Source organism: Peromyscus leucopus, chromosome 4 (genome assembly GCF_004664715.2).
Source record: "Peromyscus leucopus breed LL Stock chromosome 4, UCI_PerLeu_2.1, whole genome shotgun sequence".
NCBI classification, from domain to species: domain Eukaryota; kingdom Metazoa; phylum Chordata; class Mammalia; order Rodentia; family Cricetidae; genus Peromyscus; species Peromyscus leucopus.
In genome coordinates this window covers 129,194,463-129,209,109 of record NC_051066.1, presented here as the reverse complement: position 1 = coordinate 129,209,109, position 14,647 = coordinate 129,194,463, and the positions used below count along the sequence as shown (strand labels likewise).

The following is a 14,647-nucleotide window of genomic DNA, read 5'->3' as shown; positions in this document are numbered from 1 at the left end:
TTCCAGGCCATACAGAAGGTCTCTATTTGAGACCTTATCTTAAAAATAAAAAAACAAAAACATCCCCTACCCCTCCACAAACCCAATAAAACAAAAGCAAAAACAACACATGGGAAAGCCTAGTTCTTAGAAAATCTGTCAATCTTGGCAAAGGTCTATCTCCCTCCATCTCTTCTATGAATTCAGATTTTATTAGGTTTACCATCTGGGAGCCTGGTTGCCTCTAGAGCTTTTGTGCATTCTGCAAGTTTACAGCAGGTAGTCCCCAGAATGAACACCCACCTACTGAGGCAAGGCAGCACCCCAACAGCACTATGCCAGGCTTTCAAACTGATGCGGAATGGAGAGAAGAAACATGAGTGCTGCCCAGTTTGGGGTGTAAATAGCAATCTCCAGGTCACAAGCCCACCTTCTCGATAGCTTACAATAGTACCCTGAGAGTAATCCAGGATAGGGATTCACCCCTTGAGTCTGCTATTTCCAATGTCTACACAGGCCCTACCCCTTTCAAACAAGGTCCTATTTCTTTCTCTTTGGTTTTTTCCACACAGGTTTTCTCTGTGTAGTCTTTGCTGTCCTAGAACTCTGTAGACCAGGCTGGCCTCAAACACACCGAGATCTGCCTGCCTTTGTTTTCTGCATGGCCAAAGTCCTATTTCATCAAGAGCATGTTAGATCATCAAACAGACATGTGTACCTTGCACTTTCCTTAGTTGGTCTTCTCATCTCAGCACTGCACTCAATAGTTGTAGAGTGAGGTTGAACACCGGGTGACACTGCAGAGCCGGCCTGGCACTACCACCTCAGCACAGCCCAGGATCCCTGAGGCAAGAGTGGCACCTGATAGCAGCTACTTCAAGTTTTAAGTTTGTGAAGCTGTTAATCCTGGCTTGGCATAAGTACCTCCTGGTGGCAAGTGTACCCATCACCCCATGTCAATGCAACTAGCACCCACATTTGGACAAGACAGTAAGTAGCAGCCTGTCCCCTAACCACTATCCCATTCTGCCTCTTAGATATGATTCTGGTGGCCAGATGCTGTCCCCAGCAGAGTCTAAACTCCTGAAGACGAAGGACAATTGGATGTGGTGATATGGAGGCACTAGAAGAAATCTTTGCCAGCAGGGGCTTCCATCATCCAATAGAAATGCTCAACAGGAGCTCTATAAAACTTGTGCTCCAAGTGTCCATGATTCTCGCATGACCAGGTCCTATGCTTACGTTTCACTTCCATTTAGGTAACCAGGCACTCAAGCACTCCTGAAGTACCAGGCATCCTTTCAGGCTTGCCCAAGCAGCAGTGACCCTGAATCTGCCCCACACCATGACAAAGCCAGAACTAGTCATTGCTCGGTTATCAACCACGGGAATCCATATGGAGAGCTCCACCCGAGAGAGGCAGGTGATATGGATGAGCTCCTGGAAGGAGGGAGGAAGGAAGCCTTTTAGTTTCTATTTGCAGTTCCCATTACTTCCATTAGCTTTCTGGCTCTATTATACCCAGTGGAAACGGTCACTGAATCAGGAGTTCAAAGACCAGTGGACTGCCTATTCCATTGCACAAAGGAGCCCATCAAGAGAACCTGTCCAGCTCTGTACTTTACCCAGCCTCCCCATATCCACAGGCAGCAACAGATGACAGGGAGACAAGTGCAGGTTGTACAGGTTTATTTTTCCAATACCAATGAGACATACAAGAGCAGCGCTTTTTTGAGCAGCCCCATGGACCAGACCACTGTCAAGTTTCACTTCTGAGACCTCAAAGGTCTTAGAAGCTAAGACTGGATATGCTTGGCTCCTGCTCCTGGTCTTTGGTAAAGAGACTTTTGAGCACACAACATGAACTTGGCCAATACTGAATTTAAATCACATCACTATCAACTCCTCATTCACACTTGATTGCCCTCCCCCCAAAAAAGACAGCCACCTCAGATGAAATGGGGGAGCGGCAGCTTACAGAGAAAATGAGATTTGCTCAAGGCACACAAATTTTTATACTTCATACAGAAGCACTCACGCAAGGAGACAGCTAAATTAAACAAGGGCTCCCAATTTTCAAGTAAAAATACAAGAAAGAGGGTAGAAACTGGGACGAGGTCAGACAAATACGAAGGGTGTCTACTTGATGGCAACGTGTTAGGAGAGAGGCAGGCAGCAGGCATGGCTTTGTTCCCCTGAAACCTACTGTCAAAAGTAAGTCAAAAGGAGCCTAGCAATCCCCAATATTGCTTTGACAGGTGATGACCCTGGAGCCAGATCCAGAAGGCCTGTCTGGGGGCCGCCCAAGGAACTCACCCATGAATCCAGAAGCACTTAACACTGGTGATGGCCATTTGTCATATATGGCAGCGGAGCAGCCACTCAAGGCTAGAAGAGAATAGATAGAAGGAACAAGACATGTTTGCTCAGTGGTGTGTGAGCAGCTGTCTGTGGCGCTGTAGGCGGTGGCAGATTCTCTGGTGACAGGTGACAAGGCACAGGGCCAACCACAGGTCACAAGTCAGTAACTTCCTTCTCACATCGGCAGCACAGCACTCAGTGGCTCTGACCATTGGTGCACAGAAGTAAACAACACCATTTAATCAAGGGTGCTGAAGACGTAAATAAAGGAAGAGACGACGTTCATGTTCTCTGTACAATACATCCATTTACAGAATTGGCCAGTACTGTGTACAACATATAAATACAGAATAAAACATTAGAGGTGCATAGAGCATACTTACAGAAGCCAAAAAGTTCACTTTATACATCCAAGAATAGAGTTAAAAATATAAAAATAAGAAACAGACTGCTTGGAAATGTAAAATGACTTTCACATACACAGGTGCATGGGTGCCCACTCCCACAGAGTCAAATGTGACGGGGTGGGTAGCAAGCAGTAGTCACCTGCAACATCTGTACAGTTAACTCTCAAGGTCTACAGATAGCATTTCCATAGCAGATAGCCCTATTTCCAGACCCCATTGTCCAAGAAGGGCTATTCAAGCTTCCAAAAGAATCTGTGGATCCATGGGTTACAGACAGATAATAGTTCCAAACTGGGTGAAGCACCAGAACCAAAGGTCAACTTGGCTCCATCAACTGGCAAATGACAGAAATATGACATCAAGATCAGCAGGTGTTTGATCCCCTGATGGGCAATGATGGAAGTTACTTTAACCCTGTGTGGCTTCTGCAACCATCAATTCCCCAAGCAAAGTAGAAGACTGCAGCGAGGGGCAGTGGAAGACTGACATTCCTGCTCAATTCAGGCAGGTGAGTTCCAGCCATGGAGAACCCAACCTTCTTACTTCAATTTCAAGTCCATTTGCCCTGCCACACTATGCTGCCTAACTCCAAGAGGGTTTAGGCTGGCTGGTTGTGGGCAACCACAGGTCTACCCCGCCCCCGCTGGAAACCCTACTAGCAAGACTAGAAGGGTGTCAAGTGACAGAGGGCTTCAGCACTGTAAATTTGAAGGGAAGGCAAGATTTATCTCGCCTAGAGATAGTTCGTTATACCAATGATATTCTGTATACAGATTTAAGATCAACCATTATTAAAATACACACACTAAATGTACAATGTTTCCAATGGCCATAATTTATTATCTCACCACAAGGCACAATACACAGAGCTTTGAGGGTCCAATGCAGTCATCATGGCAGAATGCTCCGCAGCCTTGGCACATGATCATGGCTTTCAGGCTGCATGCACACTGGAGAGAGATGCTTTCCACCGCACTGCTGTCAGTGAACATTTGCAGGGAGAGTGATGCAGTGTGGCCTGCACCAAAGCTGGCTTTGTGGCTCAGCTGCACCACACTTCCAGCAAGGCCTTTGGGAAAGGTGGCAGAGCTGGAGGAGTAATTAAAGCCGGTGGGACTCAGCTGTAGTTTAGAAAACTTCCCATACAAAGCCTGCTTGATGTTGAGTTGGGAGGGAATGGAAGAAGGCTCCAGGGGCTGACTTAGCCCTTTCCCTGGCTCTCTGGGTAATTTCCAGAAAGGCAGGTCCACAACAAAAGGCATCCCTTGCAAGTGACCCACTAGTTCCAGAGGACTACACCCTGCAGCTTTTCTATTCTCTGCATCTGCCTTAAGTGGACCCCTCGAGAACGTCTGCTCTGTCTTGTTGCCACCAGCAGAGCCAGGTGATGGCTTTGGCGTCCAGTCTTCCCTTGCGGTCTGCACACCATCAGATACCGAGTTTTTGCTTGGTTCTATCTTCCGACTGGGAAAAACTGGAGGGACCTCAGCAGGTAGTGGTGTCTGCTCTCCAGACCTGGGGCACTGAAGGATAGGGATCGTATTCCTAGGACCAAACAGTTTCTTCTCTTGACTACCAGCATTGTTCTGATCACCCAGGGTCCTATCTGTCTGCTCAGGATCAAAGGAGAGGCTCACATTTGCAGAGGAGAAACATGGCACTTCGGAGGTAGTGTGATCTCCTGGACACTGGCCTGAGGCAGTACCTGGATCACTGCCTTGGGACTGGGAATGGGCTTCTTTCTGCTCTTCACAAAGGAAGGAAGAGAAATGCTCTTTGGAATCTATTTCTTCCAGGCTGCCAGAAGAAGGTGTCAGTTCTGTCACTGGATGCTGGGAGTCTAAACTTGGAACCATCGATGCAATCTTCTGGGGCATTCCAGGAGCCTGGGAGGCCTTTGCCCTGCCAAGACCAGTGCTTGCTGCATAGCTCGGGGCCAGAAGAGACTCCTTCAAAGCTAGTGCAGAACCAGGGCTGCTTCTGGCAACTAGGTGATTGTCTTCCCCAGTACCTCTATCCTGGCTCTGGTCTCTAAATGGCAGCTGTGGGGGTTCTGGCTTGCTGCCTCTGTGACCTGGAGGAAGAACCTTCTCCAGAGGCAAGTTACCGTGCAGCAGGTGCATCATAAGAGGGTTGGTAACCTCCACTGAAGAAGAACCAGGCTTGGGTGGGCACACAGACCTGGGCTGGCAGTCAGTACTGGAGAGCAGCAGGGAGTCCGAGATCTTGGGTGGGACTGCACATACTCTAGAGACCCAGCTCTGAGAAGCCGCTATCCCTTCTGTCCTTGTAAGCACACTTGGGTTCCTGCTCACCTTGGACAGCGAGGAGGATGGGGCCCAGTCCTGCTTTTCACTCCTGCCCACTAACAACTCCTTTGCTTCTGTGGCTTCACTTGCATCCACCTCACTGCCGTCCTCGGTGAGGTGGCCTTCAGAGTCAGAGGCTGTATCTGTGGACTCGCCGTGAGGACTTGGAGTTTCAGATATGCCTTTCATCTCCAGTCTTTCAAGGCCTACCTGCTCACCATCACTGCAAGTGCTGTCCATGGTTCCAGGAGGAGGTGCTGTCCAGAGTGAAGCGCAGCTCTCAGAGTGGGGCACACCCGTGGCTGCCAACTCCCCAGGCATGGCAGCAATGAGGGGAACAGCTCTCTCCCACTCCTCTTCATCCCTGGGCTCCAGAAATGGTGCATTTTCTCTGGTTTCTGGCTCAGACTCTTTCACTACCTCATAATTTGACAGAATGGGTACCCAGGAGGCAGCACCACCAGATGCAAAAGCTTCAGTATTCAAAGATTCTTGTCTATCACTTTCCCTTTTGAGGGGGCCTGTGTCACCAAGTCCTAATCCATCATCAGCAGATTCATCTTGTAGGTACTTAGCCAATGACAATTCAGATCTAAAAGTAGGTGTCACATTTACAAGCTCTTTCACCCTGGGATTATCATCAAAGGCCTGGTCATTTACTCCTCCTAATACATCTCCCACTGGAGACTGTTCAGAACCATTCTCTGAGGGGACAGTGGATCCTTGATCCTCACTACCCCTCTCCCAGGAAGTATTACCAGACTCACACTCAGTTCTACCATCTAGAAGCAACTTAGGCTGCTCTGCTAACTTCTCAGCCACCGGAGTTTGGGAGGACAGTGGTGGCAAAGCCTGGCATGGCTGGTCTCCAGTGGGAGCAACAGGGGGTTGGGAGGCATCCTCCAGCCCACTTGTAAGCACACCTGGGACCCTCCGTGAAAGGCAGCTCTCCTTTCTGAGAGAAGCCACGTCCTCTACTCTGGCTCTGGGCAAGGCAGCTTCAGCTGGAGTGTGCTCTTCATTCAGAGGACAAGGCGGCAGTAGTTGTGTTCGCTGTAGATCTGACGCACTCTCTCTAGAGGTGCTTGGGGCTCCCCTGGGCTCAGAGTGGCCACAGGCCTCACCACCATCACCACTGCCGCCGCCTCTGCCACCTCCCTCATCGATGGCCCCACTGCCACCTCCACCCGGGCCACCCCCCCCTCCGATGGCAGTGGTTGCCGCCTCTCGATGGCAGTGGTGGCCTCTCGCCCCTCGGGCCTGCAAAGCACGGGCTTTAATGTCTGCGAGGGTCCTGGCACCAGTCCAACCCCGGCAGGAGGACTCCGTGATGGGGACAATCCGGGGGCATATCTGGTAAGTGGGCCGACCTTTAGCCACCCAGGGTGGTTTGATACGTGAAAGTTGAATCTGCAAGAAGCATAAATAGCAGTTTTAACAGGGTGACCTGACCTAGGAACTACATAGCAAAACTGGAATGTAAGTTATCTTAGACATCATGGCCTAAAAAACACACTTTCCTAAAAATTAGAATGGCTACCTATGACACCACTTCATTCTGAGCAAGCTCCACTAAAGAACCGTTTATGCTGCAGGAAAATCTCATCTTTTTCCCTCCTTGAAAAACATTTTTTTTTTAAATATATTTTATTGTATTTTTATGTGCATTTGTGTTTTTGCCATGGGTGTCAGGGTCCCCTGAAACTGGAGTTACAGACAGGTGTGAGCTGCCATGTGGGTGCTGGGAATTGAACCCGGGTCCTCAGGAGGAAGAGTCAGTGCTCTTAACTCCTGAGCCATCTCTCCAGCCCCGAAAAACATTTTTTATGACATTTATTTATTGTGTATATGTATGCACAGAGGCCACAATCACACGTGGAGTCAAAGAACGACTTACAGGAGTTGGTTCTCTCCTTCCATCATGTGAGTCCCAAATCCAGGTTATCAGGGTTGGCAGCAAGTTCCTTTACCCACCGATACAAAGTTTTTCGTTGTTAACCCAAGCTGACTTTGAACTGCTGGCAATCCCCCAGTTTTAGCTTTTCAAGTGCTAGGATTGTATGGGAAGCCAAACACACCATTCAAATTAAATTTCTAATTGAACCTGTGGGTCATTAAACAAATAATGTAACACCTAATAAAACTACAAACCTCAGAGGATTTTTTGACCTCCAGATAATTTTAAATGCATCATCCTGTCAGTCACAGGAAGCTTTCTTACTGACAGTTTTGTACTCCATGTAATTCATAACAGGGCCTGAGGGCCTCTGCTCTTGCCCTTGTCCCTGTCCCTGACAAAAAGCTCCATAATCTCATGATCCTCAAAAGAAGTCTGGCACCTGGAACTCTAGGAACTGAAGTTTCTTACCCGGATGGGCGGGACTTTGGGCTCCTCTTTAGTGGGCTGTGGCTTTTCGGTGTGAACACTTTCAATTGTGTTACGAAAGGACTGACGATCTTCAAGCCGGGGCTTCTTTTCGGGAAAGGATGCAGAGGCCGACTGCTCAAAGGATTTCCTCTTCTGATCCTTTGTCTCTTGAGCCACAGTATCCTGAGGTAAGCTAGGGATTCTGTCTGGAGATGTAGAGGCACATGCCAAATTGTCCGTTTCTGCTTGGATCCGGGAAGCCACAGGCTCACTGGGACACTTGGAACCCTCCTGTCCAGAGGCTGCAGAGGACACATCTGGCCTAGGGGGACTGCTCACCCCTTCCGAGTTGGTCTTAGCATTCCCATCTTTGGAGAGTAAAACATCTGGTGCAGAATTTACATCCTTAGCAACTCCTGCTTGTTCTGGCTCCTGTTTTCTGTACAGATTCCTTCTGGATCTGGTTCTGAGATCTGGCCGAGAACGTTTCTTAAAGTGCCCATCCCGTTGACGGGTGGTGGGCCCACGCTGCGGCCGTGCTGGTTCTCCTGGGACACACAATCCACTCTTGGTTTTGGCCTCCTCCTGGCCCACTTTCTGCTGCAGTGATTCTTCTTTGGTCAAACCCAATCTGCAAATCAAACTCACACCATCAACTCTAGGCCAGAGAATGCATATCTTTATTTCTATGAACAATATGCACCTCAGATAACTTAGGTAGAATGAAACAAATCTGCATGGTGCATAGACATGACCCCAGAAAAACATACTAACTTTAGTGTGAACACTATTAAAAAATGAGCCAAGCCACAGCCATTTCCATGCTTTTATGTACATACTACCTTCAATCCTTGATATCCAGGACATCCTGCAGATGCCAAAATCCAAGGATGCCTAAGTTCCTTAGACAAAATGGCATGTTTGTAATATAACCTACCTACATGTTCCTAATACTTTATTTCTTGTTTTGTGATGCTAAGAATCCAATCCATTACCTCCCACATGCCAGACAAGCAGTCTGTCTCCCCCCATAGGCTTTTAAAAAAGAAAATCTCTTTATATTGCCCAGGCTTGCCTTGACCACTTGGGTTTAAGTCCATGTCAGCCCCGAGTAGCTAGCTAGGTCCCCTAATCATCTGCAGACCCAGTTTCACTGTGTGACACAAGCAGTTGTTAAGACTGTGCTGATCACTGCAGTTTCCCCTGTAAACAATCTGAGCTAGTTTGTTGAGTCTATGCTTACAGAACCCACAGATATGAATGGCTAACTGTATTTGGACACCAACTGTCTCTGTCCCCTTAAAATGCCCAGACCAGAACTCATAGCACGCAGTGCCTTACTTCTGTCCATAGTAGTCCTCAAAGAACTTTTCCTTCCATTGCTCCACCTTCTTCTCCTTTTCCATTTCCTGTCTTATCCTGACTTGCATCTCATGAGTGAATTCACCTAAAGAGAGAAATAACTTCCAGTTAGTGAATTCTGGATACTACTGTACCTGTCCTACAGACATCCAAGCCTTCTGGTTCTATAACACATATTTTACTGTTTTGTGTGTGTGTGTGTGTGTGTGTGTGTGTGTGTGTGTGTGCGCGCGCGCGCGCATACACATGTGTACCTACCTATGTGCCCATGCATGCATGTGGAGGGCAGAGGAAAACCTTGGTAGCTATCAAAGTTGGTTTGCTTGTTTTAAAGATTGCATTTTACTTCCATGTCTTTGAGTGTACACCGTGTGTGCATGCAGATACCTGCTAAAGCTAGGAGAGGGTGTAAGATCACCCACAGCTGGAGCATCCAACATGGGTGCCCAAAACCAAATGCATCTTCTGGAAGAGTATTCTTCACTGCTGAGCCATTTCTACCCAAATAAAGGGTATTTTGTTTGAAATAAGGTTTTTCACTGGTCTAGGACTCACCATTTAGGCTAGGCTGACCATCAAGCCTATCTCCACCTCCCCAGTGCTGGATTGATGACTGCCACTGAGGGGCAGCAGGCTACCACCATTGTGTGTGTGTGTGTGTGTGTCTGGGTTCAAAATCAAGTCCTCATGCTTACATGGTAAGCATCTTCCTAACAGGCCCACCTCCAGCCCCCATCAGGCAGTTCTAAACGGAATGTAACTCCTGTCTCTATCAGTGGCCCTTCCATAGCATGCTCAGGACAGAACTAACACTTCTACTATAAGAAATATTTATTCCTCCATAACTAGCCAGGAGCAAGCAATACACTAATCAAAACAATGAGCAACCAGAAGAACCATCCTTACTCCCTATATAGAACGTTACCATTGCAGACCTGAATCTTTATCTTTGAGGATGCCCATTGGTGGGATCTGGGAACACGGACTTCAAGTACTCTCACGCTCACCCTAACTGAAGAGGAGCTCTTGATGCCAACAATGTTATTCATACTAAAGACACCTGCTTTCTTTTTAGGCACCAATGTCTTGTATTAATACCTCTTGATAAAGAAGATGAAGAAAAATGTGTCTGGTTTCCTTTTAAGACTAGCAATGGTTTTCAACAGAATCAGTCCCAATAAAATCCTGGGTACTAGGGCTCAGTGGTTAACAGTTCAGTTCTGAAAATCTGTATCAGGTGGCTTACAACTCCTGTAACTCCAGCTCCAGGGAATCTAACACTTCTGGCCTCTAAGGCACCTGGATTCATGTGCACATATCAACATACACATACATATACACATAAAAAAATCTTCACTGGTAGACATTTTCAAACTGTCAATTTACTTCTGAGATATTCATTTATGTCCTGCTTGACTCCACAGAAAGGACTTCAGAAACCTATGTCTTCTCCCATTGCTGATTTTACTTTATATGAGTTTATATGATTTTGCTGCAATAAATCCCAGCTCTGTATATAAACTGCCAATAATAATGAAACCCAGGGGTAGTCTAGGGATCTTCTTCTCCACACATTTATTATGAAGTTACTATAGAAAACTAAATTCAAAGACACTAGCATTTACTCTAGCTATGACACAAAGAGCATGGTGGCACTGAGTATGTCATCTTGAGGTGGTAACAATCCGTTACCAGAAGGTATAGATATATATATTATTAATAGTAAAAAGAACATGTAGAATGGATATCCCTAAGATGTTGCATTTTCAGGGCAGTGTGTCCTACTAATAACACCACATTTATTAGTACTGTGAGCAAAGCCTACCTTACAGTAATATCCTCTGAGAAAGACGTAGTAAAAATGAGCACCTGGATTTTACACTTGATCTTAGACAAAAGCCTGAGAGATAATAGTGCTTCCGTTGTTTTTAGCTTAGCATGTATGGGTGTTTTGTCTGCATGTAAATGCATGCACCACGTGTATACCTCACACCCTAGGAGGATGCCAGAAGAGGACATCAGATCCCCAAGAACTAGAGTAATAGACAATTCTGAGTTTCCACGGAGGTGCTGGGAATTGAAACTGGGTTCTCTGGAAGAGCAGGCAACATCATTTTTTTTCTTTTTCCGAGACAGGGTTTCTATGTATAGCCCTGCCTGTCCTGGAACTCAGAGATCTGCCTGCCTCTGCCTTCCGAGAGCTGAGATTCAAGGTGGCTGCCACCACCGCCCAGCTGCAGGCAATACTCTTAACCTCAGAGCTACAAAACACCACACGACAGGCCTCTCAAGCCATGTGTGACAAGTCTACTCACCATCAGCAAGGCGTTCCCGCCAGCTCTGAGCTGCATGGGTGAAAAACTCATTATTGAGTGCGCTGCTGCTGAGGCGCAGCAGGCCATCTGTTCCCACCTAGGAGGGGCAAGGGACAAAATGAGAAGAGTAAAGCAACTGCAGAGCACAGGAGCCCGCCTAGACAGAGAGAGACCAAGAGGAAGTGTGCACTGGCACCTGTCTATCCACTTCAGGCAGGAGGAAGAGGAGTTGCTGCTGGAAATGTGCTGGCAGGGCATGGAAGGTCCGAGAGTTTATCAGAGCACGGAGGTTGGTGTTGACAAGAATGGACCCAGGTGTCTCAAAATCTACCTCTTCCCCTCTGTTGCGCTTCATCTGACCTGCAGTTTTGGAAGTAAGGGTATAGATTTTCAGCTTAACCCCCCCCCCCAAAAAAAAAAAAAAAAAAAAAAAAAAGATCCTGCGAACAAACACTCAGGCTTGCCTCCCCTGGGATCAAAGCCAAAGGGAGGAAGACATTCTTCCCAAGAAAATCAGACAGGGCAGGTTCTAAGCTCCCCACTAAGATTAGAGAACAAGCTCCACAAAGCCAAACTGGAGAAGCCAGCTAGTTAGTGGACTACAGAAACACCTACACAGAAGGCTTTGTGAAAGAGGTATGTTCTACAGGCAGACATGTACTAAGGGTTATTAAAAGCCAAGTGAAGGGTCATACCTCTCTGATGTATGCAAATGCTATTTTTATTTGAAAAAAAAATCACTATAAGTAAGAGACCTGGTCATCTTGGATTAAGCACTGCTGCTGAATTGTAACTACATCAAAATAGTAAAGGCTCACTTCACTTCCACTTGGCAATGACACATTCTAACTTTGAGAATCCAAAGCTGGTCTTCACACAGTTCCACACAGCCCAACTACGACACAACCATAGCTGGTGGGCCTTAAGAAAGCAGTCCTGGAATAGCAAACAGCACACTAGTCCTGCAGACAGCCTCACCGAGTTTGTCTGCCTGCTCCAGATCCAACACATGCCACCATTCAACACACGGCCTAGGCTAAAACAATGGAGCGTCTGACTGACTGCTGATGCTGAGTGTAAGCAGGATGCTACACCTCCAAAAATGGACGTAGGGATTCTTCACGGAAAAGACAGCAATCCAAACACTTATGAAACAATATCAAGGCAGGTACAGACCAGTCCCCACAGGGACAGATAAGAAGCAATGTGAGTCTATTTCTGCCTACAGGAGTTTACTCAAATGAAATAATCAAAATAAGAGGGAAAAAAATCAAAATAAAGCAGGTTACACCCAAGAGGCAAAATTAAACTGAAAAAGTGGAGAAGATAACCATCTTTTTACTTTTACCTTCAGGGGGGCTCTTTTATAGGTAGAGAAACATGTGCTAACCCACTCACCTGTAGCTGGCTTCCTGAAGCCTCTCAAGAGCGGGGCAGGGTCTCGGGTGACCTCTGCCTGGCCTCGAATAGCAGTGCTGCCCAAGGCCAGAGAGCCACTGCTGCTGCTGGATGGGCTGCCGCTTTCACCATCAGCATGACGGCTTGAGAACCCTGAGGGCACAGCATTCCACTGGTCAAAAGCATCACACGCTGTACCCATGGCTCTCAGACAAGTTTAGCTATCCCAGCTCTCCCTGATATGCTTCTGGCTCCCAGCCCTTGGCTAGCAGAGACCACCACCTAATAAAATATCACTAAAGAATGGCAAACCACAGCTTTTACGCCAAACTACAATGAACTGGCAAAGTTATCATTAGATGTTCACAGCTGACCCTGGAGGCAAGAGGAGGGTGTATGGCAGAACCCAACACAAAGCCCTCACCACAACAATACACTGCCTTCCTGGGTTAGTTTTCATGGCTCTTGGACTCAACAATTCTACTGGTATCACACTGCTAAGTCAAAGGCTGCTGACCGAGCCAGGTATCCAAGACCCTAGGAAAATGCACCACAACCACCGAGGCCACACATACCTGATGCAGATTCCACGTGGGCCCCGTTTACCTTCAGAGGAGTCAGGACGACACGAGGCAGCATGACCCCCGTCTTTTTCTTTTGTTTGTTTGCCTGTGTTTCCAGGAGGGATTTAAAAGAAGAAAGGAGTCATCCCAGGGCCACTACAGCACTTCTTTGGCTTTGTCCTACTCCTTCACTCCTAAGAGTTCATGTGAAGGGGCCCAATGGCTAAAGGTACTTGCTGCACAAACCTGATGACCTTTGTCCCAAAATCCAATAAGGGGAGAAGAGAACTGACTCTCCAAAGTTGTCCTTTCAACTCCACAAACTGTGGCCAGTGAGACAGACAGACAGACACACACACACACACGCCCCCCACGTTAGGGTCTGGAGAGATGGCTCAGCAGTTAAGAACACCGGCTTCTCTTCCAGAGGACCAGGGTTTGATTCCCACATGGCAGCTAACAAGCATCTGTAACTCCAATTCCAAGAGATCTGATTCCTTTTCAGGCCCCACTCTAGAACATATATACAGTGCACAGTGCACATCAACACAAGCAAACAAAACATTCATATGCATAAAATAAAGAGGAATAAATCTTTTAAAAAAAAAGAGTTGACGCCGGGCGGTGGTGGCGCACGCCTTTAATCCCAGCACTTGGGAGGCAGAGGCAGGCGGATCTCTGCGAGTTCAAGGCCAGCCTGGGCTACCAAGTGAGTTCCAGGAAAGGCGCAAAGCTACACAGAGAAACCCTGTCTTGAAAAAAAAAACAGGAGTTCACATGCACACAAATCTCCCAGGCAATGTTAGTATAGATATGGTCTAATATCAATGCACCAAGCACACTCCCTCAGCTGACAACAAAGAAAAAAAAGTAATCATATACCACTGTTCCCATCCTATAGATAAGGAACTTGTCACAGCTGGAAGTGACAGGGGGCCGAATATATAGCTCAGTGGTAGAGTGTTTGCCTAGCCTGTACAAGGCCCTGGATCCAATCCCCAGCACTGTAGAAGAAAAGGAAGTTGGCAGGCTCATCTTTCCAACTGCTGCCTCTCAAGTACATGTTCTCATATTCTCAATGCACTGTGACTTCTTCCTGGACATTTACAAACATGGTGTAAGAACTAACAGGATGAGGTAAGTATGATGGCACACACACCTAGAATCAAAGCACTTAGGAGCATCTAGGAGACAGAGACAAGATGACCAGGAGTTCAAGGCCATCCTTGGCTACATAGTAAGTTATGGTGGTATTTTATTTGTACTGAAATGTGATTTTCATTGTATGTTAATAAATAAAGTTGCCCAGGGGTCAGAGCTATTACAGCCATAGCAAGAGCGTGGTGGTGGCAGCGGCGGTGGCGCACGCCTTTAATCCCAGCACTTGGTAGAAGAGCTAGGTAGATCTCTGTGTGTTCAGGGATACAGCCAGCATTGGAGACATATGCCTTTAAGACCTGGAGGGTGGTTCTTACAATGATGAGGCAGTCATGTGTTTGGGTTTACACCCCATGAGAAAGCAGAACAGAAAGACTATTTAAAGACAGACACACAGGAAGTAGCTCTTTTTCGGGGAAGCTAGGAG

At 47.1% G+C, this 14,647-nt stretch overlaps 1 protein-coding gene across 4 annotated transcripts in view; it reads right to left on the bottom strand.

Annotated features, from left to right (window-relative positions):
- Positions 1–1,651: 1,651 nt before the first annotated feature.
- The window catches only part of Asxl1 (ASXL transcriptional regulator 1), a 78,001-nt gene continuing 65,005 nt past the window's right edge, over positions 1,652–14,647 (bottom strand). For all 4 annotated transcript variants that reach the window (XM_028887504.2, XM_037205312.1, XM_028887503.2 and 1 more), the window contains exons 7-13: positions 13,075–13,168; positions 12,500–12,652; positions 11,298–11,461; positions 11,102–11,198; positions 8,766–8,871; positions 7,425–8,055; positions 1,652–6,466 (exon numbers count right to left, since the gene is read on the bottom strand). In XM_028887504.2, the coding sequence (XP_028743337.1) occupies positions 3,587–6,466; positions 7,425–8,055; positions 8,766–8,871; positions 11,102–11,198; positions 11,298–11,461; positions 12,500–12,652; positions 13,075–13,168 (4,125 nt within the window). In that variant the 3' untranslated portion in view covers positions 1,652–3,586. The remainder of the gene's footprint in view (positions 6,467–7,424; positions 8,056–8,765; positions 8,872–11,101; positions 11,199–11,297; positions 11,462–12,499; positions 12,653–13,074; positions 13,169–14,647) is intronic.